This window comes from Chrysochloris asiatica, unplaced genomic scaffold (genome assembly GCF_000296735.1).
Source record: "Chrysochloris asiatica unplaced genomic scaffold, ChrAsi1.0 scaffold00013, whole genome shotgun sequence".
Taxonomy (NCBI): Eukaryota; Metazoa; Chordata; class Mammalia; order Afrosoricida; family Chrysochloridae; genus Chrysochloris; species Chrysochloris asiatica.
Window position 1 is genome coordinate 22,528,084 of NW_006408531.1, and position 27,264 is coordinate 22,555,347.

At 40.8% G+C, this 27,264-nt stretch overlaps 1 protein-coding gene and 1 pseudogene across 1 annotated transcript; both read right to left on the bottom strand.

Moving 5' to 3' along the window:
* Positions 1-5,740: 5,740 nt before the first annotated feature.
* Positions 5,741-20,110, bottom strand: SMLR1 (small leucine-rich protein 1). The gene is given in 4 exon segments (XM_006878254.1): positions 5,741-5,820; positions 8,844-9,001; positions 9,003-9,075; positions 20,101-20,110. Coding segments are annotated over 4 exon segments (321 nt in total).
* A 393-nt stretch (positions 20,111-20,503) lies between these two features.
* Positions 20,504-22,427, bottom strand: LOC102841784 (annotated as a pseudogene).
* Between the last annotated feature and the right edge of the window lie 4,837 nt (positions 22,428-27,264).

Below are 27,264 nucleotides of genomic sequence, written 5' to 3' on the forward strand. Positions count from 1 at the left end.
GGATGTCATGCTGGGTAAGGTGGAGGGTCAGAGAAAAAGAGGAAGATCCCCAACGAGATGGATTGGCCAGGTGGCATCATTGATGGTGTCAAGTGTGGCAGCGGTAGTGAGGTTGACCCAGGATCAGACATTGTTTCGTTCTGCTGTGCATGGGGTCGCTATGAGTCAGTTCCAACTCGATGGCACCTGACAACAACAACTAAAGTATTTAAATTCATACATGACTTCTTAGTCACTAAATCTAATGACATTTTCCCATCTACCACTTCCTTGAACTCTGTTGGTCTGAAACAAGCCACTTCTTTCTGCCCCAGTCATCTTTTTCCCATTGGCCTTTATTATCCTGTACCATCTCTCTGTGTGCTCTGATTTGCTCCTGAAGCATCAGCTCACATCTCTGGTGATGATCATATTTGATCTTTATCTCTGAGATCTCTTAAAATCCAACAAGTATCCTTTGAAATCTTTATGGCACATAAAAAGAACATGACTCATCATGGCTAATTGCAATTGTCACAAGTGTAAAGGTAGAAGTTGCATGAGAAAAAGCAGGGAGTAGGTAATCTTGCATTCCACAAACAGAGGACCCTAGTATAACAGCAAGAGGGAAGATCATGAGTGGAACACAGGCTCTTAACCAGAGAAGCAATGACAGCAGACAGAGGCAGAGGTGATGGCATGGAGAGAGAGCAGCTGATGACTCTAGGCTCATGGAAAGAGAAAAGCTATGTGCTGATGGCAGGGGGCTGTTTTGCAAGATGTGCCCTTTGGCACATGTTTAAATGATTATACATTCCTGCATGTTTCTGTGTGCATCAAAAAAGGAAATAGAGGCAAATACTGTTCACCAATGGCTCATGGAGGGGATTGTAATCATTGAAGTGAAACAAAATATGATTGGTTGAGTGCAAAACATGTTCTGCCATGTACAGTATCACTCAATTCACAATAAAATCTTTAAAAAAACACCAAAACTCTTTCTTACTTGCACCTTGAAACCCAAAGGCACACACCTGAACTTTCATTGACACAGATTTTCATTTTTTGTATTATAGCTCATCAGAAACAGGAAACCATGAAATTATATAATTGAGTAGGAGATAATACATGTTTATAAAATTGAACCTAAAAATGTTCTCTTTCTCTCCCACATCCAAGCTATTTATCCCCTGTCAGGTACCGCAGTCTGGTACATAGACACCCTCCTAGACCTGGAATCTTCTAGACCTCCACAATGGCTTATCACCTTAGTAGGAGGATGGGTATACGTACATGTGGGATGGGAATGATGAATGATTGACTCTAGGCTATGTGAGCCTCAATATAATGTTAAGTGCCATTAAGTCGATTCTGACTCATAGCAACTCTGTATAGGGTTTCCAAGGAGCAGCTGATGGGTTTGAACTGCCAACCTTGTGGTTAGCAGTCCTACAGTGTCACACCAGGACTCTAAACATCAATATATAGTTGTTATTGTTGTTAAGTGCCATTGATTCCGTTCTGACTCATAGCTAATATTTATTGAGCACTTGCTATGTGCTGACACTGAAGTCCTTTGCATGGATTATCACATTTAATTCTTACAGCAACATTATGAGCTATTACCATTATTATTCTAAATGTACAGATTAGGAAATTGAAGCAGTACTAAACTGAGATGAAGCAACTTGCCCAAGATCACAAAAACTGATGGATTTAAGATTTAATCTCAGGAAGCTGGCTCAGAGCCCATACATATTCTCAAGCATGTGATTTCACTCTCCCCATAGAATTTTTTTGTTCCGTTGGAACCTAAAAGGTATTGTTTTATGCTGGACCATGGGTTCGATTGTATACAGTGGAGTATGAGTAATGTCTCCCCTTTTAGTTTTCATTGTCAAAGGTTAACTGCACAACAGGTATATTCAATAGGGACCAGTATGTAAACTGAAGGACCAAAAGTGGGTGACCTGTGTAGTGAGGCTGAGACAGGAGAACCCTAAGAGTTAAACGCTAGAATAGAGGGGTCTAGAGTTGTTGTTGCTGTTAAGTGCTGTCGACTAGGTTCCAACTCATAGTGGCCCTGTATAGGGTTTCCAAGAGTGGCTAGTGGTTCAAACCAATCCTGACATCTACTGCATTAACCCACAGCGCCACATTAGTTATCCAGTAAATAAAGCATTTGCGCTAGCCACTGTGTGGAGAGGAAGAGAAAATAATTTACTCTCTTAAAAGAGCTTCCACACACTTCCTGAAATAGGTGTGTGATACAGAATTAGGCAAAAAGGTGGCTTTGGAAACACCTGAGTTTGTTGTTTTGGAACATTCTGCAGACAACGAAGTTTTCCTGTTAGGTCACAGGTAAAGAAATGTGGTCACCCCCACTCAAAGGTTAAATCTTTATGTAGAAGAATCACCAGCATCAATAATTACAGTTACTCTTGTTGTATAAGGAAATGGATAATATCTCCTTAGAGCTTTTGTGATATTCCTACTTCCTAGGAATCAACCTTGGGTTGCTGTTGAGTGTGACTCTCCACTCTGAAGTCGGAGGAGGCCAGATGCCATCCCCATTCCCTTTTTACACTTGGAGGCCCCCTTACTTTAGGCAGGTCATCAGGAAAACCCAACCACTAGGAAAGGAGATCACAGTATAAACTAGAAGGTAGGTCCTCAATGAAATGCAATGACACAACAGCCACAGAAATGATTTAAATACACAATCAGGAAGATGGCACAGAACTGGCAATATTTCAACAACAATGACTAACCATTGCTTAGAATAGGCACTGTTAAGGACCTTATATCTGTTGCCTCAATCTCAACACCAATCCTGTGGTTATATTATTTCCATTTACAGAAGAGGAAACACATTCCAAGTGATTCAGTGGACTGGCTTACTACAGAGCTGGGATTTGGTAAAACATGGCACCAACCCTTTCCCACAGCTCTCTCTGCTCAGCTGGCTTTGATCATTTGTTGCAATGGCCACACAGAATTCAGATACCATACTCAGAGTAATGGGGTTTATTATGTTGACAAGTGCCATCGAGTTGGTTCTAACTCATAGGAAACCTATGTAGGGTTTCTGAGGATTGACAGGTGAACTTGAACCACTGACTTTGATGTTCAAACTGACCTTGCAGCCCCACAGCCCCACACCAGAACTCCATTAGGGAAATTTACAGGCTATAATTCATGATCAGAAATGTCCAGGGCATAGTTCTCCCAGGCAGGACAGCTCTCTTCTCCCATAGGCAGGCCTCTCTTTGGCCTTCGGGCTCTTGGCCTGGCATCTGGTCTACTCTGGCCATGCTACAAATCTCTTTTAGGGCTGGTAAGTGCTCATAGGGTATACCACTCCACCATAACCCTCAGACTATAGGTACCTAACTCTACCTCTGTGGGTCAGCAAACTTCGCACCCCCAATTAAGTACCTGGAGCACCTCGCTCTGCAAATAAGCCTGCTGCCTTAAGTCATTCAGGTGGGAAGCTCACCACTCTGTTTCGAGCTCTGGCTCTTGGCTGCTGCTCCTCTGGTACCACAGCTCTCTGTCCCTGGGTTGAGAAGTTTCAATGCTCAGGGATCTCAGAGCCCAAAGCACACATTCTACTCCCGGCTCTTCCTTGTTGGTTATGTGATTCCCTCACCCCCTTTTGAGATGTCTTATTTTGTACTCATGTTAGAGTCAAAGTTTTCACCTTGAACTCCGTTAACAACTACTCACACTTGAGTCATATAATCCTATCAGCATCTTCTCCCACCTTCCTTTAAACAGACTCATCAGGACACACAACATTTTGGTGGGAGTTACAAAGACTACAGGTAGAAGTGTCCAATGAAGCAGTTTACTGCTCTACAGATTTGAACTCCATTAGATTCTGAAGTCTAAACTCCTAACAATTTCACACTGCTAACCCTTACATTTTGGACTCCTGATATGGTGCTGTAGGATTAGTACTGGACTTTGAAGCCTCAGAAACCCTTTACAGGCTTGATATGAATCAGAACCCATTTGACTGCATTTAACAACAACTCTTACATTAGTCTGCTTTTTCCAAACCATTAATTTTTTTTTGGATTGCTGACCATTAAATACAAAGTGAACTGAAAGATGCCCATCCATCCAGTTTGTTGTCTTTACTTTGTCTGTTTTAGAATGTAAGTTGCTGAAACAAAAGTCTGACAGTTACTTGGCCTTATTTTGGCTCTAACGCCAAACAAAAAAATTCCAGGCATTCAATGGTAGTGGTGGTGGTGGTGGTGGTGTGTAATGGAGTCAGTTCTGATACATAGTGATCCTGTACAGGGTTTCCATGGCCATAAATCTTTACAGGAGCAGAAAGCCTCATCTTTCTCCTGTGGAGCAGCTAGTAGATTCAAACTGCTAACCTTGCAGTTAGCAGCTCAACTCATAATCTACTATGGTACCAGGACTCCTAGGCATTCAAAAGACACATTGTGTGTGTATGTATATATATATGTCATCTATCTATCTGTCTAGACTAGTTTTGACAATGTTGATTAGAGAGACAACCATTTTGTTTTAATCAGAGTGATGATGTTGTGAAGGTGTTTTAGGTGTTCAGGATTCTAGGGACTCAGTAGATTAGATGATAAAACGTCCCTTCTCAAGATCTAACATGTCCACAGCCACTGATGATGGAGGGTTTGGCAATAGAGTTCAAGACTCACACCATCACCCAAAGAGCTGCTCCTCAAAGCAATGTTCACACATTTTCACACACAGGATGTTAGAGAATTTTCTCTCTTCTTTTGTCTGAGAAAATTGATGTTCTCTACATACTAATTAAATTTACATGCACCATTAACTCTGAAGTCTTGAAGTTCTGGGATTAATGCTGAATGATTGCAATACCTCCACAAGCTTTCCATCACACCTTCAAATGCATCTCTTGTCTGATGGACCAGGATGGATGAGGCAGCAAGTTGATTCCCTGTTTTAGAATGCAGAACTCTGGGCTTCTGTGAATGCACCACTTAATCTCTCAGGAACAAATAGGAATGATTACACTTGCCATAACCCTGGTCTGAATATTAATGACATGACATGTAACCATCTGTTTATCATTTTTAAGAGGGAGCTGCTAAACAGAGAGACAAACTGAAGATATTTTATTTGGGGGGCTTGCCTCTAACTGGAGAGAGGCTACTTAGCCTTAGGAAAACGGTTACAGAAAGAGTGACAGTTTTTAAAAAGCTACGTGTCCTAAGGGATTGGTTGGTTGCTTTTCCCCCTCCAGAAGAAAGGAGAATTTAGAGTTATAGGGACCAGATCCACACACACAATGAAAACATGCATACTCTATGATTGTCTGCTAACACTGGAAAGTGTAATCAGGAATTACTTCAAGAAAGATACATGGTTCCTATTTTGGAGAGGATAGAAACATCAGCAAATAATGGTTTGAATAGAGTATTCTTGAGAGAATAATATAATACAGCTCCACCTTGCGTGCCCCCCGCCCCTTGCAGATTCCACACACACACACAGCTGCTTGCTGGGAACTGGTAAGGGATAGTGCCCAGAGCTACCATTTCCCTCCCCCAATGAAGACTGACAATAGAGATCATAGTTGCCTCAGTCAGCTGTGTGGTCCTCTCGTGTCAGCCTCTAGATGAGTCACTGGCAGACCACAGTAATAGAAGGCTTACTGTCATTAGTATCCTTTCCAATAATGAACTTCGCATGGAATCCCTATAGTATGTAGTGACCAATGCATACATTTTATTATGCCTTAATACACAGCTCCCTCCTTCTCCTCATTCACCTCTCCTGTACTCCCTACCTGTATGCAGCCTGGAGGCTCCAGGCCCACTTCAATTAGAGCCAGCAAAAATAGGAGGTGGCCATGAAGAGTGAGAGAAAAGGGAAGCTCATTCCAGGGCTTGGGGAGGGTCTTGACCCTGATGGCGGTGCTCAGCTGTGACTTTGGGACAAGACTTAGAAGAAAGAGCCGTGGTTCTTACAACTCTTTGCTGGTACTGTTAGTTGCCATCCAGTCTGCCTGATTCAGGGCGACCTTTACATATAACTAAACCCAACGTTGCCTGGTTTTGCACCATTGTCACCATCATTGATCTGCTGGAGCCCAGTGTGTGGTTGCTCTGTCAGTCCATCCCATGTAAAGGTTTCTCTCATTTCACGGACCCTCGGCCAACCATAATGTCCTTTTCTAGCCATTGATCATTCCTAAGGATATTTTCAAATTACACAAGTCCTAGTCTTACCATCCTTTGTTCTAAGGAGCATTCTGTCACTAGGCACTGAATAAAGAGAGCCAGAAATGGATAGATTTGCAGTGTCTCTCCTCCCATTGTTAATGATGTTTTCAGATCCATTTGTGGGTTTTCAGAACAGACTATTTATTAGTCCTGAAATTCAATAGTAAAAATATGTATGTATATATATTTCAATATCTGAAACAATTCCTGCTATATAGTAGGTCCTCAAGTGCTGAATGAATGAATGCTATTTTGATCCAGAATTATGTGGTAAGTTTGGAGCAAGCCTCAAAGTTACCATAAGGCCTCTTGTGCCCAGATAACATTGACCCTCCACGGGAGACTGAGCCGCTCACAGACACTTAGATTAGATCCTGTGCTGCTAAAACATGGAGGTTTTGAACGTATCATTTCCCCATAAAATTTACATACTATAGATGTTCATCATCGAGGGTCAGTAAAATAAACCTTGTTAAAGCAAGGTTTATTGTTTTCTTTGCAGAACCCTATCTCAAATGCTAGGTTTCCTGGTGAATTATCTCACTTACCTTAACTGATAAGGAGAGGCCAGCAAGAGCCCTTAAAATCCACGAGGCTCTCCTGGCTTGTGTGTGATATTTAATGTTTATTACAATTTGAAATACTGAAAATCTTATCTAACCAAAGAGGCATTCAGAGATGAAATCTTGGTGCCCAGCAGTGACATTCTCTTGCTGTTCCTGCTCCACAGGGTGCACTGTGTCAATGGGAGCCTGGGATGCATGTGACCGACAGGGCGATTGTAAAAGCTTTGAAAGATCTTCTACACGGGAATGTTCGCAGGGAATGGACATTAAACTATCTGGAAGACTGTGAAGCGGTTGTAGTTAGGTTCTTGGGAATTTCTTATTTTCTCGTCCTTTTCAGAGGCTCCTCTCTAAGGCTCAGTGGTAATGAATGGCTGATGACAGACATCCTTCAGCAAACTGGTCTTGGAGCAGTAGAGGATAAACTGGCTTAATAAAGATGAGGATTTATCACGTGAACCCTGTAGAGCGAGGAAGGATATGGCTGGGCCATTCAACTAGAGAGTTTTTCTAAAACGGAGACTCATAGAACACGGAAGCTAGGGGAATATCTTGGCACGATATGATGTAAAAATGTACAATTCCACAATATTCTTAATGTCCTCTAGGATTTCTTTATGCTCTAAATCTTATTTCAAAATGAATATTCCTAATGGTACTGCAGCACTGTAGGATGAGCATTGGATTTCTAGCAATAAAGCTGGTGGTTCAAACTTACCACCTGCTCCTTGGAAACCCTCTGCAGGGTCACAATGATTTGGAACTGACTTGACAGCACTTAACAACAACAATTGTGCTGCTGTTTGATTGTAGCTTATATGGTATAGCGTTAGTAATTGAAGATTCTCAGCATATGTTTCTACAGTAACATACATGAAGGCATAGCTTGGACTTGGCAAGTTTTTGACGAGGAGAAGCTTTTAGCTTTTTGTTTTTTTCTCAGACTTCAATATGGTGGTGGTGGTGGTTGTGTGTGTGGACTTGATCCTGAGTCTTAGTATAGGGTTTCCAAGGTAGTAAATCTTTATGGGAGCAGAAAGCCTCATGTTTCTCTCATGGAGTGGCTGGTAGATTTGAACTGCTGACCTAGCAGTTAACAGCCCAACTTGTAATTCACTACACCACCAGAGTTCCTTGATACTTTAATATAACATCATCTACAAACCACAAAGTCTGTGGTTGGAGTCCACCAGACACTCGAAATGGGAAAGATGAGGCTTTCTGCTCCTGGGAAGATTTAAAGCCTCAGAAACCCTATACAGTATTTCTATGAATTGGAATCAAGTTGATAGTACTTAACAACAGAGTCTTGGTGTGGTGCTGTGGGTTAATGTGCTGGACTGAGAAGTAGGCTTGAACCACAAGGTCAGCAGTTCAAGCTCACCATCCACTCCTCGGAAACCCTATACAGGATTACTATGGGTCAGAACTGACTAGTTGGCACATAACAACAACAACAACAAATTAAGAACTATTACTGGTTGTTGTTGGTATTTATAAAATGGTGGTTAATCTCTGTGATGTTACTCTAATGTTTGTTGGGTACAGTATTAACACACCGTTTATGACAGCATAGCCCAGTTTCGGTAATTTTACTTAAAACAGAGTAAACAGTCTCAATCTAGGACCCAAATATCATGTCTAAGTTACCTTAAGCTTTCTAGAATTTTCTTTTATATCTTAAGACTACACTCTCCTGGAACATTTATGCCAAGTCATTGAACATCTGTGAGTGTTTGGCATTGGCCAAACAGCATGACAGCACAGCATTTGAAACACTTCCTTCAGAGAACTTCTGTGGACAAGTTAAGAAGTTAAGGGTCCCTATAGCAGATCTCCCCATTCCAGCATATATTCCGCTGCTGAAAGGATCAAATTCTGCCATAGTAACCAATAAAGATATGATGAAAGAAGGTGTCTTAAAAAATATCTTCAAATCAAAAATATATGTTTCTCCAGGTTCTCACAGAAAAACTGACAGTCATATTGCTTTTCTCAAAAAAAGTTGCCCTGACTTCTAACCCTTTCCTGGTGTGGCTTTCACACTTACCCTCAATCAGTTTGATCCTGAAGTAAGCAATGAGAAGGAGCAGCAGTAAAGTCACAGGCAGGAAGACCCCCAAGAACAGGAGCCAGCCGGGGAACTCGCTCATAAATGCTGACAGGACAGGGCTCATTGCCAGGGGGACTGGATCACACTCCAGATGGGCCAGCTTTGCTCTGAGTCTGCACTTGTTTTCTCCTAGGGCTTTGGCCTTTGTTCAGCACATCTCTTGGTGTAACTTTTTATGGACTTTGCTCTGTTTAAACAGCCCCATGAATTCTGAGAGTATTGGTGGCAGGTTACTCTGTAACTTAGCTACAAAGTGTGGAGACAGAAACCTTCTAGGCCATTCCAGATATGAGTATTTATCCAGTGGGGGTTGGGATGAAACCAGAGGGTCTAGATTTCTCTGTATTCAGTGTATCTGTAGTGAAAAATAATCTGGCTTCAAGCAAACCCCATTGTTATATACTTGTATATTCTTCCAAACATAGGAAAAGTTTCACCACATTTTATAAATTTCAAAGTTGAAATTATCTTATTGGCCATGATTAGATAAGGAGCTCTGGTAGCATAGTGGTTATGAATCTGGCTGCTAATCTCACAGTCAACAGTTCGAAACTACCAGCAGTTCCATAGGAGAAAGGTGAGGCTTTCTGCTCCCCACAAAGATTTGCAGCCTCGGAAACCCTATGCGGGGTCATTATGAGTCACAACTGACTCCACAGCACACCATCATTACCACCATGGTTATGTGTCTTAACTGTATATAGGGGAAATTTTTTATTTTTGTGTCATATTTAGTTGATACAAATAATATCAGTGAAAGAGAAACAAGTTATTTTTCCACATGCAAATTTTTTTCTGGTATGTTATACCCTAATTGCTGGCAAATGGCAGCCACCTTCCTATACCTTTTTTTTTTTTTTTTTCATGTTCTAACCCTGTCTCCCCATCCTACTGGCACAGGTGCCTTGATGAGTGGGCTGCAGGAGTCCATCAAAGACAAGCTGCCATCAGAGTGTCCCAAATTATTCCACCATGGATTAATGGTGTCCAAGAGCAAGACGTCAGCTTGACGACTAAAGTGCACCTGACCTATGATATTTTCAGTAGCCTTATATGCATGTGCAAGTTTGACAATGAATAAGGAAGACCATAGAAGAATTGAAGCATTTGAGTTATGGTGTGGAGGAATAATCTAAAAGTACCATGGACTGCCAGAAGAACAAACAAATTATCACCATTCTCTGTTTCCAAATAATTCCACCACTTTTAACAGAAACTAGAAACTCAATTGTCAAATAATTCATTTTGCTCGGATCAACCATCAACACTCATGGAAGCAGCAGTCACAAAATCAAACGATGTATTGCATTAGACAAATCTGCTGCACAAGACTTTTTTAAAGTGTTGAAGAGCAAAGATGTCAGCTTGAGGACTAAGGTACGCCTGACCCAAGCCATGATATTTTTTAATAACCTTGCATGAATGCGAAAGCTGGACAGTGAATAAGGAAGACCGTAGAAGAATTGGTGCATTTGAGTTGTGGTGTTGGAGGAGAATATGGAAAGTACCATGAGCTGCCAAAAGAACAAATAGATCTGTATCCAAAGAAGTACAGCCAGAGTGCTCCTTGGAAGCCAGGATGCTCAGACTTCATCATTTGTATTTTGGAAATATTATCAGAGGGAACAGTCTCTAGAGAAGGATGTCATGTTTGGTAGGGTGGAGTGTCGAAGAAAAAGAGTAAGACCCCCAGTGAGATGGATTTGCACAGTGACAGCAGCCATGATTGTGAGGTTGGCACAAGACCGGGCAGTGTTTCATTCTGTTGTGCACAGGGTCTCTGTGAATCAGTACCAACTCTATGGCACCTAACAACAACAACAACAAAGACACTCAATGCTTCCAAGTGATGATTCCTGCTCTCCAACCCCCACCCCCAGCCTTGGTAACCACTAAAAATTTTGGACTGTACATATTGGCCTATTTCATACATGTTGTTGTTGTTAGGTGCCATTGAGTCAATACTGACTTATAGTGACCCTGTGCACAACAGAATGAAACACTGCCAGATCCTGGGCTAACCTCACAATTGTTGCCACGCTTGAACCAATTCATGCTGCCACTTTGCCAATCCATCTCGCTGGGGTCTTCCTCTTTTGCTCTGACCCTCCACCTTACCAAACATGATATCCTTCTCCAGCGACTGGTCCCTCATGACGATATGTCCAAAGTATGAGAGACGAAGTTTGGCCATCCTGGCCTCCAAGAAGCACTCTGGCTGCTCTTCTTCCAACACAGATCTGTTGGTTCTTTTAGCAGCCCATGGCACTTTCAATATTCACCTCCAACACCATAAGTCAAAAGCATCAATTCTTCTATTGTTGTTGTTGTTGTTATGTGCCGTGTTGTCGGTTCCAACTCATAGTGACCCTGCACAGGGTTTCCAAGGCTGTTAATCTTTATGGGAGCAGAATGCCTCATCTTTCTCCCGTGGAGCAGCTGGTAGTTTTGAACTGCTGACCTTGCGGTTCGCAGCCCAATTCGTAACCACTACGCTACCAGAGTTCATCTATGGTCTTCCTTATTTACTGTCCAGCTTTCACATGCATATGAGGTTATTGAAAATATCATGGCTTGGGTCAGGCACACCTTAGTCCTCAAGCTGACATCTTTGCTCTTAACACTTAGAAAAAAGTCTTGTGCAGCAGATTTGCCTAATGCAATATGTTCTCTGATTTCTTGACTGCTGTCTCCATGAGTGTTTATAGTTGATTCAAGAAGAATGAAGTCCTTGACAACTTCAATCTTTTCTCTGTTGATAAGAATGTTGTTTATTTGTCCAGTGGTGAGGATTTTTGTTTTCTTTACATTGAGACGGCATACCAAAGGCTGTGCTCTTTGATCTTCATCAGTAAATATTTTAAGTCCTCTTCACTTTCAGCAAGCAAGGGTTGTATCATCTGCATATAGCTGGTTGTTAATGAGTCTTCCTCCAATCCTGATGCCACGTTTTTCTTCATAGAACCCAGCTTCTCACATTATTTGCTCAGCAAACAGGTTGAATAATTATGTTGAAAGAATACAACCCTGTTGCACACCTTTCTTAATTATAAACCATTCAGTATTCCCATGTTCTGTTTGAACAACTACCTCTGGTCCATGTACAGATGCCTCATGAGCACAATTAAGCATTCCGGAATACTCATACTTCTCAATGTCGTCCATAGCTTGTCATGATCCACACAATCGAAAGCCTTTGCAAGTCAATAAAACACAGGTAAACATCTTTCTGATATTCTCTGCTTTCAGCCAAGATCCATCAGACATCAGCAATGATATCCCTCGTTCCATGTCCTTTTCTGAATTCTGCTTGAACCTCTGGAAGTTCTTTGTCGATGTATGCTTGCAGCTGTTTCTGGATTACCTTTAGTAAAACTTTACTTGCGTGGGATATCAAAAAAATTGTCTGATGATTTCCACATTCCATTGGGTTACCTCTCTTTGAAATAGGCATAAATACGAATCTCTTCCAATCAGTCAGCAAGATAGTTGTCTTCCAAATTTCTTGGCATAGATGAGTGAGTACCTCCAGTGCCCGCACTTTCTTGAAATATTTCAATTTTTATTCCATCAATTCCTGGTGCCTTGTTCTTTGCCAGTTCCTTTAATGAACCTTGGACTTCTTCCTTCAGTATCATGGGCTCTTGATCATATGCTACCTCTTGAAACAGCTGAACATCAACCATTTCCTTTTGTTACAGTGACTCTGTATTCCTTCCATCTTCTTTTGCTGCTGTCTGCATCATTCAATAATTTATGCAGAGAATCCTTCAATAATGAAAATCGAGGCTTAAATTTTTTCTTCAGTTCCCCCAGCTTGAGAAATGCTGACCATGTTTTTCCCTTTTGGTTTTCTGATTCCAGATCTTTGCATATTGTAATATTTGACTTTCTCTTCTCGAGCTGTCCTTTGAAATTTTCTGTTCGGTTCTTGTACCTACTCATTTCTTCTATTTGCTTTAGCATCTCTATGCTGGAGAGCTAGTTTCAGTGTCCCTTCTGACATCCATTTTGATCTTTTCTTTCTTTCTTGTCTTCTTAATGACTTTTTGCTTTCTTAATGTATGATGTTCCTGATGTCATCCCACATGTCATCCCACATGTCATCCCATGTCATTCTGGTCTTTGGTCTTTAGTATTTAATGTATCAAATATGTTCTTCAGATGATCTCTAAATTTAGGTGGGATATATTCAAGGTCATATTTTGGCTCTTGTGAACTTGTTTTCATTTTCTTCAGCTTCAGTTTGAATTTGCATATGGGCAATTGATGGTATGTTCCACAATCTGCCCCTGGCCTTGTTTCCACTGATGATATGGAGCTTTTCCATGGTCTCTTTCTGCAGATATAGTCAGTTTGATTTCTGTGTGTTCCATTTGGTGAGGTCCATGTGAATAATTGTCTCTTATGCTGTCTAAAGAAGGTATTTGTAATGAGCAAATCATTGATTTTGCAGAATTCTACCATGTGGTTTCCACCATAGAATCATTTAATATTTGTCCTTTTGTGACTGGCTTATTTCACTTCACATAATATTTTCAAGATTCATCCATGTTGCAGTATACATCAAGACTGCATTTCTGTTTATGGTTGTAAAGCTCAACCTCTTATGGTAATGGGATACACAGAAAAGTGTAGGCCATAACCCCTGCCTTCTGAGAATGGACAATGGAACCACTAATGACCACAAGTGACGTTGTAGGAATGGAGGCAGCACATCCCCTTTTCTTCTCTCCTTGATGCATCAGTCAGCTTGCTGGATCAGTGCCGGCTGTGTCCACTGTACTCTGCTAACTCTTCCTCTGGCCCTTCCTGAGCAGTAGATGGTACTTGCTGAATGCTAGTAATGACAGTTGTGTGGTCCCTCTAAAGTTGCTGGGGACAGGAATGACAATACATACAGTATTGACGATTATTCAGGTTTACTGTTGCATGCTTTAGTGAAAACCTTTCAAAGATATTGGTCCACTAATCTAAAGTTGGAGTCCTGGTGTAGCACTGTATGATAAACACTAGATCGCAAAATCTGAGGTTCAAAGTCACCAACGGCTCCTCAGAAACCCTATATAGGGTCACTATGAGTCAGAACTGACTTGATGGCACTTAGCAACAACAATAAACTAAAGTTGGCTGAAAGGGTCATTTTTATGTTGAAAGGGTCCCTGGGAGAATTGGGAAATTTTGCTGGCAATGGGCAGCTAACTTTCCAGTTCATTTCTCTTTTCATGTCCTAGACCTGTCTCCCCACCCTACTGGGGCAGGTGCCTTGATGGCTAGTGGAGTCCATTAAGGACAAACTGCCATCAGTGTGTCCTGAATTATTCCATCATGGATTATATGTGCTCATGCAGAGTCTTGGTCCTAGCTGGAAAGTCTGTACCTTAATTTAGAAAATAATAATCCTGTTGCAGGTCTCTGGAATACACCAGAATAGAGTGGTATTCCTGGGCAGTGAACAGTAAACAGCTACACTCTCAGAAGAGAGACATCTCAATTACACAAAGAACCATGTGGAATATCCAGGATGAAGTCCACAGTGGTTGTACTTTATTGGCTTATTTTCTCCCACTTCACAAACCCAGAAGTGGTACTGCTGCTAAGCGATTGTGTCCCTTCTATGGAGATGGCTGTCTGGTGCTCTTTCAGCTTGAACAGGCTGTTAATTTGTAAAAAGTGTCAATCTCCAAAGAACCTTCATGAGTAGGTTGCAACATTACCAGTGAGATGTTAGGCAGCTGTTAGGCAGACTGTTTGCCATGTTTGTTCATCTCATTTCATTCGATTCAGCAAGCCTTCTTTGAATGTTTAGACAAAGGAAAGCAAGATATAGTCCCTGCAGGAGGAATGGGCAAATATATAAAGGATAATATTGCAAGCGTCCAAATTGAAGTATAAATAAGGTGTAAGAGAAGCACTGAAGAGAGACTGATTAATACCAATTAGGGAGTTGGGTTGTGTTCATTAAAAAGATAACAGTTGAGCTGAGCCTTTTAAAGGAGTAGCTAGAAATGCCCTCCTTAAAAAAAGGCAGGAAATTAGGACAGGGGAGGGATTTTGCTGGATGGTAGCTGAGGGTAGCTGAATGATATGGTACCTAGGCCACAGTGTCCTAAGAGTTGCTGCTGAAAGAATGGGCTGGTGTCAGAGTTTCCAGACTCTTATTTTTAGTCCCTGCTAAAATTGTGCTATTTCAGACTTTGATCATGGAAGTCTGACCTGCATTTTGCAAAGTAATTCAGCAGCACTTTAAAGAATTGACTGAAGAGAAAAACAGTAGAGTGTAAGCTACGCTTGGTATTGAGATATAATGAGTCGGGGTTATAAAGGCACGAAGTAGCTGACTTACAAGCTTTCATGAGGGGGCTCAGTATCAGAAAGAGTGAAGTAAGACAGAAACCCCACTGAATAGCTTCCCTCTTGTCCATATGTGTCTGGTGATGAGAGGAATACAATTTTATGATTTAATTGTAATTGTTATCAGGTCTAATGGTGATTGTCAAAACTGTAAATGTAGAAGAGTTGTAACTAAAAGGGGGGGGGGGTAGCTAATTTTGTCATTTCAGGAACAGAGTACCCTAGGACCATCTAGAGGGAAGAACATAAGAGGAGTGAGGGGTCCTAACCAGAAAAGTGGCGACAATAGAGATGGTGGCAAAGGTGATGGATAGACAGACAGAGAAGCAGAGGACTAAAGGCCCATGGACTCAGAAAGGCAGTGTGCCTGTGGGCAGGAGGCTGGCTTGCAAAATGTGTCCTTTGGATGTTTAAATGAATATATATTTTCAATGTGGTATATGTGTACATCAAAAAAAAAGGTAATAGAGGTAAATACTGTTGGCTGAGAGTGAATGGGGGGGTTGTAATCATTGCAATGATTTGCTGAATGTAAAACTGATGGTTCACTCAATTCACAATAAAAGCTTGAAAAGAAAGAAAGAAAAAAGATATAATAAGTCTGTGCCAGGAAACAGCAGAAGGAAGGGAAAGAAGGGGACAGTCAACAGCTAGACTCTCAGAAGAGAGACATCTCAAATTCACAAAGAACCTTGTGGAACACTCAAGATGAAGTCTGCAGTGGTTATACTTTATTTCTCTTTTTCCATTTCACAAATCCCAGGAATGGTACCATTGCTAAGCTCTTGTGTCCCTTCGATGGAGATGGCTCTCTGGTGCTCCTTCAGAAGATGCAGAAAGGAAATGAACAGTTCTTGGTATGTAATTGTTGTTGTTAAGTACCATCGAGTCAGTTCGGACTCATAGCAACCCTGTATAGAGTTTCTGAGGAGTGGCTGGTGGGTTTGACTGTCGACCTTGTGGCTCAAACTGACTTTGCAGTCCAGCGCATTATCCTGCAGCACCACACCTGGACTCCTGGTCTATAATTAGATGGAAAGAAGTAGACATCACCCAGTGATATTGATGATCACTGAGCACTTACTTTATGCTATGTAGACTTTGTTTAGTATCTTATTTAGCCCTCACAGCAACCTCATCAAAAGGAAAGAAATTCATTACGCAGATGCAGAAACAAGGCACAGAGAGGTTAGATAATTTACCCAAGACATGTATCTAGTAAGTAACAAAACTAGAACTCAAATCCAGAGCCCATGAGCTCATGCGCTATGCTATGTCCGGCTTGGGTGACTGAGGGCATGGATGGTAGTGCCACACAGTGAGACTAGAACACAGCTGGACAGCAGGTTTAGATGGGACAAGATGTAGAAATGTTCAATGGTTTGGAACCTGATGAGAAATATGGAGCTCAGGAGAGAGGCCAATGCTTACAACGTAGATTTGAGAACTCGTGTAAAGATGGTGTAATCAAGGGGTGTGTGCATGAGAATGAAAGAGACCTAAAGAATGTTGGCATGTAAGACATGGGAGGAAGGTCAATGACCAGAGGAGAAAACCGACAAGAGAGGCTCTGAAGGACTGACTGGAGGAAATAATGGTAGAGAGATGGTGGCAAATGGTTTCCAGAAGGAGAGGGTGGTAAGTGGTTTCATTTACAGCATCTGAGGTGGTCACAGAGAGAGCTTGAAGAGAGCATAGTCTTTGAGGGGACTACAGGGTTTTCTTTTATTATTTTAAAATAGCTGTTTTGGATGATAAAACCAAGAAACCCAAAGCCACTGCCATCAAGTTGATTCCGACATATAGCTGTGACCCTGTAGGACTGAATAGAACTGCTCCTTAGGGCTTCCAAGACGAAATCTTTATGGGGGTAGACTGCCTCATCTTTCTTCTGCAGAGCAGCTGGTGGGTTTGACTCACTGACCTTGTTGTTAGTAGCACAGTGCTTATCCCACAGTGTCACCAGGTTATTATTACTATTATTGTTGACATAGGGAGTGCAGTGGCTCCACATCATAAGCACTGGACTACAAACCACGAGGTCCACAGTTTTAGCCTGCTAGTTGCTCTGTGTAAGAAAGAGGAAACCTTCTGCTCCCTCAAAGATTTAAAGCCTTAGAAACCCTATACAGGCTCACTTTGAGTCAGAACTGAATTGTTAGCACTTAACAACAACAATCATTGACATATAATAAACTGCCCATACTGAAAGTGTATAACTTGATAAGTTTTTACTTATGCACATGTGCTTGGAATTATCACCATGATCATTTGATGAACCTATCTCCCCAGAAGTGTTGTGTACCCCTTTCCAATCTCTCCTTTTCCTCCTCCAATCTACTGGTAACGGCTGATCAATTATCTATGACTCAACATTAGTTTGGAGTCTCTGCATGGTGTAAACAATGGATGTGCTTGGCTGTTAATTGAAAGGTTGAAAGTTTGAGTCCACCCAGAGGAGTCTTGGAAGAAAGACCTGGTAATTTGCTGCCCAAAACTCAACCACAGAAGTCGTTATGTACATGTTCAATTTATGTTCAGTTCTAGTTTTATTCTGACATACATGAGTTAGTTCTCTGTGAGTCAGCGCCAACTCGATGGTATCTTGTTACTGGTTACACACTAGTTTACATTTTCTAGAATTTTATATAACTGGAATCATACTCTGTGTCTCTTTTTGGTGTGACTTCTTTCACTAGACATAACTATTTTGAAATACATCTATCTTGTTACTCGTTAGTCCATTTCTTTCTATTTCTGAGTAGCATTTAATTGTATGGATATATCAAAATCTGTTTACCCGTTCACCTAGTGATGGACATTTGTGTTATTTTCCATTTCAAGCTATTTTAAAGCAACTATGAACATTCCTGTGCATGTCTTCGTGTGGACATAAGCTTTCATTTCTCTTGGCTAAATACCTAGGAGCAAATGGTCAGATCATATGCAGGTATATAAGAGAGAGCTTCAAAAAGTCCATGAAAAAAGAATCTATTATTTAAATTCCATTTTCCCACGATCTTTTTGAAGCCCCCTTATATTCAACGTTTTTAAGGAATGTTTCCAAAGTGGTTGCACTCTTTTAAATCCCTCCTCCCCCACTCCAGCCATGAATGAGAGTTCCATTTTCTTCCCATAGTCACCAATGCTTGATATGGACTGTAACTTGACTAGACCAGGATTCCCATGGGTTGGAAATTAAGATATGCTTATTCCCATGGTGATGAAACCTATCACAAGAATAGTTAACTCTAGGATGAGTGGCTATAAGTAGTCTATCAATTAAAGGGCTTCTTCTTTGGGGTGTGGCTTGCTCCCAATATAATGAACAGACAAGAAAGACCCTCTCTCTTCCACTGGGGACCTGGGACTGAGCAATTGTGAGCCATTCCCTTGATAATAAACTTTTCTTTATATATATATTTCACTGGTTTTGCTTCTCTAAAAAAACCGGCCTAAGACATGGATTGTCTTTTAAATTTTAGACATTCACATTTGTGTGTAGTGGTATGTCTCATTATGATTTAAATAGGCACTTACCTAATTATATTGAGAACTTTTTGTATGATTACTGGCCATTTGGTGAAGTATCTGACCAACTCTTTTGCCCATTTAAAAAGAGAATTGGGTTGGTTGTTTTCTTATTGAGATTCGAGAGTTTTTTGTGCATTCTGGATTCATGTCCTTTTTCAGTTACATGAATTGCAAAGATTTCTCTCCCAGTCTGTCTTTTCACTCACTTTACAATGTTTTTATGAAGAAAGTTCTAAAATTTTATGAAGTTGAATTTATCAATTTGTTCTTTTATGAATTATGTTTTTCATGTCATGTCTCAAAAATTTTTCGCCTGATCCAAGGTCACAAAGATTTTCTCCGGTGTTTTCCTCTAGAGTTTGAGTTTTAGGCTTTTCGTTTAGGTCTATGATCTACAGTGAGTTAATCTGTGTACGTGACTGGTCTGATTGCTGCAGCACTTTTTGTTGAAAGCCTGTCCTTGTTCCACTGAATTACATTTGCACTTTTGCAAAAAATCTGATTGTTTTGGGGTCTATTTTTTGCTCTCTGCTCTGCTCCATTGATCTAGTTGTTAATTTTTTACATCAATACCACTCTGATTTGATTACTTTAAAATAGGTTTTGAAGTCAGATAGTGTTACTCCTACAACTTTGTTCTTTTTTCCCTCAAAGTAGTTTTTGTTTTTATAGATAATTTTCTATTCTACAGAGATTTTCAATTTCTATCAAAAGACCTGCTGGGATTTTGAAATGACGTAAATCTATTGATCAATATGTGAAGAATTGGTATTTTGAGTCTTTTGACCCATGAACACAGTAAATCTTTTCATTTTATTTATTTATTTATTTTTAAACTTTTAACATAGTTTATTGACTTAGAGAACAAAGAAGGCAGCAATTGGTCACTTAAGGAACCTCATTGAAAATAGTACATCACAGTGCTATCGAGTGATCCCAGATACAGGATTTGAGGATGGAAAGGATAATCTTTGGGTGATATTGCTTAGGATACTTACTTATTTATTAAAAAGCGTTCCACTGTGGATGGAAGAAGGGAAGGGTAGGATTGCAGTGTTTGCCCACTGGATGCTGGGAGCTGATCCATGAGTGCAGGCAGACTGATAACTCAGGAAAGGCAGGGGAAGAGAGTGAGACCAGCCTGCCCACCCCTCCCCATGACTCCAGTAAACTGGATTCACTGACCCACTATCCCATGAGTACATCACGTATCTCTTTCAAATGTGGAGATGAATGATTTCATGCTGTAGGAAATTAGATTTAGTAGTCAAAGTCTTCCTGTTCCAAGTTATAGAGAATACAGTACAATAGTTCATGTTCCTGCATTCTTGGACTGGGAACTCATGAGGTTCTGAGATAAAAGCTGAGGTCTTAGGGCACCAGCTTAAAAAAATGTCATCACCAGTACAGAGTAAATCAAAACCTGATTCCATAGAAATTATAATACTGGAGTTCCCTGTTTCACACCATCCAGTCACAGTGTTTTTTTTTTTTTTTTTTTATTAAAAATTAATTTTCTCCTTTATTTATGCTTTAAAAAATTCTCATCTCTGTGGGGAAAAAGCCCACCTCACTATAGTAACACTGCTGCTCTCCCCAGTACTCCTCTCGAGCCCCCTGACCACCCCTCCCCTCTGCCCAGCACCTAAGAGCAGTGATCACGCCTCGGGATGATGAACAACGGTGCAGTCTCTCCTGGTCTTCTGGTCCTAGGATGTGACTTTGGAGAAGGCTGCTAGGATGCTTGCAAACACTATGTCAGGGTTCTGGGGCGCATTGATGGTACAATGGATGCCGTGTTTCTGGGAGTAGTCCACCAGTGGGGTGGTCTGAGTATGGTAGGCTTCCAGGCGGATTTTCAGGGCCTTCTCGTTATCATCTGATCCGTGGACCAGGGACTTTCCACTGATGTCATCTTTCCTGGGCTCCTTTTGGGTGTTGAACGGCCACTCATGGAGTGAATCAGCCTTCCTGTGATTCTCCGGATGAGCAGAGAGTCTGGGATACTGAATTCAATCAGAGAATCAAACTTCTCTTTCGTCTTCACCATGAGGTCGTGGAGCATTTCTGCCTGCGTCACAGTCCGAGGGAAGCCATCTAAAAGAAAACCGTTCTTGCATGATGGGGTCTCCAAATTCTTTTCAATGAGTTTCACCATTATTTTATCACTCACCAGTTTCCCAGTACCTATTGTTGCCTTCAGCTTTTCCCCAACTCTGAACCAGAAGCCACCATGGCCTTCAGCATGTCCTCAGTAGATAACAGCAAACACAGAAGTTTTCAGCCAATTTGGGTTCCTGGGTACCCTTCCCAGCGCCGGGCAGCCCTAGCAGCACAACCTGGAGGCCTTTAAAATATTCTCAGGCCGGCTCCTCCGATGGAAAATTGGGAGCCGTGTCTGCGGAAACTTGAGGCTACCGCCTGCCCGCCTCAATGGATGTATTCTTGAACTTCTCTCAGCAAAACTACTCAAATTTTGCTCAACTATTCTTGAACATCTTTTTTCAGGTTTATACCTAAGTATTTCATACTTTATTCTATTATTACAAGGGGGTATTTCTCTTTTAAATTTAAATTTGATTGGCTATTATTGCTAATATTAAACTTTTTTTAACCTTAAGAAAAGTATCCGTGAACACTTCTAGGAGATTAAATATTAGCATTTATTAAAATATTCTTCAAAGCTTCAGAATTTTATCCGAATCCAGATTAGTTTTGGGTGATTATGCTAATTAATTGTTTGGGATTATGCTAAATAGACATCACAACTATGAAAGGATTGCTGTTGTTGTTGTTAGGTGCCATCGAGTTGGTGTCAACTCATAGCAACCTTATGCACAGCAGAACGAAACACTGCTTGATCCTGGGCCAACCTCACTATTGTTGCCACACTTGAGGCCATTGATGCTTCCACTTGGCCAATCCATCTCGTTGGGAGTCTTCCTCTTTTTCTCTGACCCTCCACCTTGCCAAACATGATATCCTTCTCCAGTAACTGGTCCCTTCTGACAATATGTCCGAAGTATGAGAGACAAAATTTGGCCATCTTGGCTTCCAAGGAGTACTCTGGCTGCACTTCTTCCAAAACCGATCTATTGGTTCTTTTGGCAGCTCATAGCACTTCCAATATTGTCCTCTAACACCATAACTCAAAGGCATTGATTCTTCTACCGTCTTCCTTATTCACTGTCCAGCTTTCGCATCTATATGAGGTTATTGAAAACATCATGGTTTGGGTCAGGCACACCTTAGTCTTCAAGCTGACATCTTTGCTCCTCAACACTTTCAAAAGGCCTTGTGTAGCATTAAGATGTTTGAAATTCTGGCAATCTGCCTAGTTAATTTACTATGATTTCAGGGGGCATTCCATAGAGAATGTGCAGTTTGCACCGCAACAGCAGTATCTTTATCTGGTTCTTTACAGTGTGGAGGGGAAAATACTCACTTTTGAAATTAGAAGAATGTATGAGGTTAAATCAAATAGTATCCATGCCTTTTGCTAGGTGCTTTGGAGTCAGTTCTGGCTCACCGTGACCCTATGTACAGCAGAACAAAACTGTGCCCAGTCCTGCACCAACCCCAAACTGTTGTTAGGTCTAACCCATTGCTGCTACCACCGTGACGATCCATCATGTTGGGGATTGTGATACTTAAAATTTTGTGTCAACTCAACTGGATCAGGAGTCTCAATGGTTAGGCAGTTGAGATGTAGTCATGCCCATAATGTGATTTGATGTGATAAACTACTAAAAAGATTAAGGGTGAGATAGTTCACTCTTAATCCAACTACCACCCAGATCCAATCTACAGTAGAGTTCCCAGGGCATTGCATGCAACACTTTTTATCTTATAAGAGATAGAAGGTGAGAGACTTGAGCAGAGAAAGAGGGACCCTCTCACCAAGAATTATAAGCCAGGAGTGGCGTGCGTCTTTTGGACCTGGAGTCCCTGCGCTGTGATGCTCCTAGATGGAGGGAAGATTGAGGCCAAGAGGTGTGGCGTTCTCCAAGGAATACTGGACCTGTAGATGGTGAAAGGAGTCAAGGGCACATACCCAGAGCCAACAAAGAGAAAACCTTCCTCTAGAGCTGACATTCGGAATTTGGACGTCTAGTCTCCTAAACTGTGAGAGAATCAATTTCTGGTTGTTAAAGTCATCCACTTGTATTTCTGTTATAGGAGCACTAGATAACTAAGACAGGGGTCTTCCTCTTTTTGTTGACCATCCACTGTACCAAACATGATGTCCTTCTTCAGGGACTGATTCCTCCTGACAACATGTCCAATACACAAGAGACAAAGTCTCACCATCCTGGCTTCTAAGATTCTTATGGTTGCACTTCTTCCAAGACAGATTTGTTGTTTCTTCTGGAAGTCCATGGTTCTTTCAGTATTTTCACCACCACCATATTTCAAATGCATCGATTCTTCTATGGCCTTTCTTATTCATTGTCCAACTTTTGCACATGTGGCTTTTGAAAATATTATGACTTGATAAGTTCACAGGTTTAGTCCTCAAAGACATCTTTCTCTTTAACACTTTAGAGAGGTCTTTTGCAGTAGATTTGACAAATTCATTGTTTGATTTTTGACTGCTGCTTCCATGAGTGCTGATCGTGGACCCAAGTAAAATGAAGTCTTTGACAACTTCAATCTTTTCTCTATTTATCTTGATGTTATTTACTGGTCCAGTGTTGTTGTGGTTGTTACTCATAGCAACCCTGTATAGGGTTTCTGAGGAGCAGTTGGTAAGTTTGAACCACTGACCTTGCAGTTCAAACTGACCTTGTGGTCTAGTACTTAACAACAGTGCCGCACCAGGTTGCGGATTTTTATTTTCTTTACATTATGCTACAATCCACACTGAAGGTTTTGGTCTCTGATCTTGATCAGTAAGTATTTTAAGTCCTCTTTGCTTTCAGCAAGCAAGGTTGTGTCATCTACATATTGCAGGTTGTCAATGGACGAGTCTTCTTCCAATCCTGATGTCACATTCTTCTTCATATAATTCAACTTCTTCAATTATTTGCTCTGCATATTGATTGAACAAATATTGTGAAAGAATTCAACCCTGGTGCATACACTTCACGATTTAAACCATTCGGTATTTCTTTTTACTGTTCAGACAACTGCCTCTCAGCTTATGTACAGGTTCCTCATGAGCACACTTAAGAATCCTATAATACTCATGGTCCTCTAATAATGCTATCCATAGTTTGTTATGATCCATACAGTTGAATTCCTTTGTATAGTCAAAAAAGTAGAAGTAAACATCATTCTTGTATTCTCTACTTTCAGTCACGATCCATCTGACATCAGCAATGATATCCTTTGTTTCACATCCTCTTCTGAATCCAGCTTGAATTTCTGGCAGCTCCCTGTTGATGTACTACTGTAACTGGTTTTGAATGATCGCTAGCAAAATTTTTCTTGCATGTGATTTTAATGATATTATTCTTTGATATCCACATTCCATTGGATCACCTTTTTTTTTTTTTTTTTTGGAGTTGACTCACATATGGGTCTCTTCCAATCAGTTGGCCAGGCAGCTGTCTTCCAAATTTCTTGGCATAGACAAGTGAGTGCCTCCAGTGTCGCATCAGCTTGTTGGAAGATTTCAATTTGTCTTCCATCAATTCCTGGATACTTGTTTTTAACCAATGCTTGCAGTCCAGCTTGAACTTCTTCCTTTAGTACAGTTGATTCTTACACGTATGGTTTTATTCTAAACAAAACTTATTTAAACATGTCTCTGAAATTAGTGAACGGCTGCAGACAAGTTTTCTCACTAATGCACTTGTTGTAGTCTCATTAGGGTGTCTTCACAAAAAGAAAAAAAGAAAAAGTTCCCAATAAACACTGCATTTTGAGGGTATCTACTAGACTGGTAGCATAGTGGTTACGAATTGGGCTGTGAACAGCAAGGTCAGTAGTTCGAAACTACCAGCTGTTCTGCGGGAGGAAGATGAGGCTTTCTGCTCTCATAAAGATTTATAGCCTTGGAAACTGTACAGGGTCTCTATGAGTCGGAACCAATTCCATGGTATATAAACACCACCAACCACTGGGCTGGTGAAATTCAAGGTCAGCTCAGAAGGTAATGGTGATTACTTTTTGGGATCTCAACGGGGGAATATTGATAATTTTTTTTTGAAACACACAGTATGATCATGGAGGCTTATTACAAAGAATTACTAAGAAAAGAGAAAACTACATTGGTGATAAAAAAAAAAGCCAGGAAAGTTTTTCTGAGGAATTTTTTTATTACAACAGTGTGCCGGCTCATTTTTCAAGGGCAGCAAGTGCTGTCCTACAAGAATTTCATTGGAAAACATTACCCCATCCAGTCTACAGCTGTAATATTGCCCTTTCAGACTTTGAGTACCTCAGAGATGCCCAAACTGCCTTTTTGAAGTGGTATAAATAGAAGAATACAGAATTCTTCAAGGAAGGGTGGGGTTTGTGTACTATTGAGTCAGTTCCAACTCACAGCAACCTTACATAGGGCTTCTGAGGCTGTACATCTTTACAGAAGCAGAAAGCCTCATCTTTCTCCTGAAGAGCAGCTGGTAAATTTGAATTACTGACCTTGAGGTTATCTGCTTAATGCATAACCCATTATGCTACCAGGGCTCCTTTTAAAGACGGGTAGAACAATAGAAACCCCACCTTCAGAAGTAATAGACCTAGATGGGGGGAGTATGTTGAGAAGTAATAGCTTCATATTTTGTTATTTTTTTTGTCTAATAGAGATTCCTATCATTTTATAGCAATACTTCATTTCTTATCTCAAATTAGTTTAGGGATTAGATCTTCCTCTAGATTTCCTTATTAGAGAGTGTTTCCATGATTGCTTTGCATGACAGTTTATGACAAAGTGAATGGAGATTTTGAAATCTGGGAGTAAAATTCGTAGGGAGCTATAGTTACACAGCTTATTAAACTAAACCCTTGAAAAATGACTGCTGACCAAAATCGTTGTGACCTATTCAAGGTAAAAACAAACTTGCCTAGCCTCTGATTTGAGATTTGTATGTGTCTAACTGACTGAGTGATAAAGAATGACTCAGTCTAGTGAGCTGCCATTTAGTAACGAAAGTTCAGAAGTCCATCAGCTGAAGATGCCAAGCTGCCATTGACTGATAATCTGAACTATCAAATTATACACTGCTACAAGCCAATATGAACAATTAAATACAAACCCAGCTCTAAATTTAACCAATTTCAAATTAAGGGCTTTGATTTACTTATGTGGGTGAGGTTTTGCTGGCACAAAACATTACTCTCGGTTCCGCTGAACTCTGTTGAGTATGAAACCCTATATTCTTCTGTCCCAAGTTAACTGCTCTTTTGAACTTTGCATATTACCCCATGCCAATTAAACCAGTGCCACTTGGCAACAATACTGCTATAAAACCAGAAGTAATGGCTCTGAAATCATGTGGCAGTGTTAGGTTAGCATACAAAGTTTACTACTTATTTATACAATAACGAAGCTGATGACTGAAATCTAATAAAGAATTAAAGCTCTTTGTGAACTTTGAGAAAAGGCCCACAGGTCTTGATTCATTTTATATACTTTGCAGTCGAAAAGCATTTATTGAGGGCTTAGCATGAGCTTCAGATGCACTGATTTGGAGACTGTGTACATATTCTTATGGTACTTGCATTCAAGGAAGTAGACTGGCAACAAGCAATCAATCGTAGGTAACTTTTATTGAATGCATATGTTGTTTCAGGAACTAGTCTAAGCATGTCCATGTTATAACTTACTACATTTATATTACAAAATCGTTGACAGAGGAGTACATGGAACTTTTGTAATATATCACACTGCTAGAAAGTGACAGAGATAGAATTTGAATACAGGTGATCAGTCCAAGTATTACTCTTATATTCTGCTGCCTCTCAACCTATTTGAGATCTGCATACATAATGTTGGATTGTTGTTGTTAAGTGCCATTGAGTTGGTTCCACCCATAGCGACCCAGTACAGAGGTTCCCAGGAACAGAAAAATAAAGCAGGATAAGAAGACAAGAGAAAAATAAACCAAAACACCAAATCCGTTGCTGCTGAATGAATTCTGACTCACAGTGACAGAGCAGAGCTGCCCTCTAGGGTTTCCCTGGCTGTAACCTTTATGGTAACAGATGCACATGCATCTCCTGTGGAAGTGCTGGGAGGCTTGAACCACAGCAGCCTTTCAGTTAGCAGCTAAGCATTTAATCACTGTTTCACCAGGGTGCTTTGAGAGAAAACTAGAACGTGTTCATTTTAGGTGGGGTGCTCAGGGTGGGTTTCTCTGAAAAGCTGACATCTGAGCAGGGGCATGAATGAATGACCTCATATGAAAGAATAGCATCTTAGTTATCTAGGGCTGCCAAAAGAACCAATAGATCTGTTTTGGAAGAAGTGCAGCCAGAGTGCTCCTTGGAGGCCAGGATGGCCAAACTTCGTCTCTCATACTTT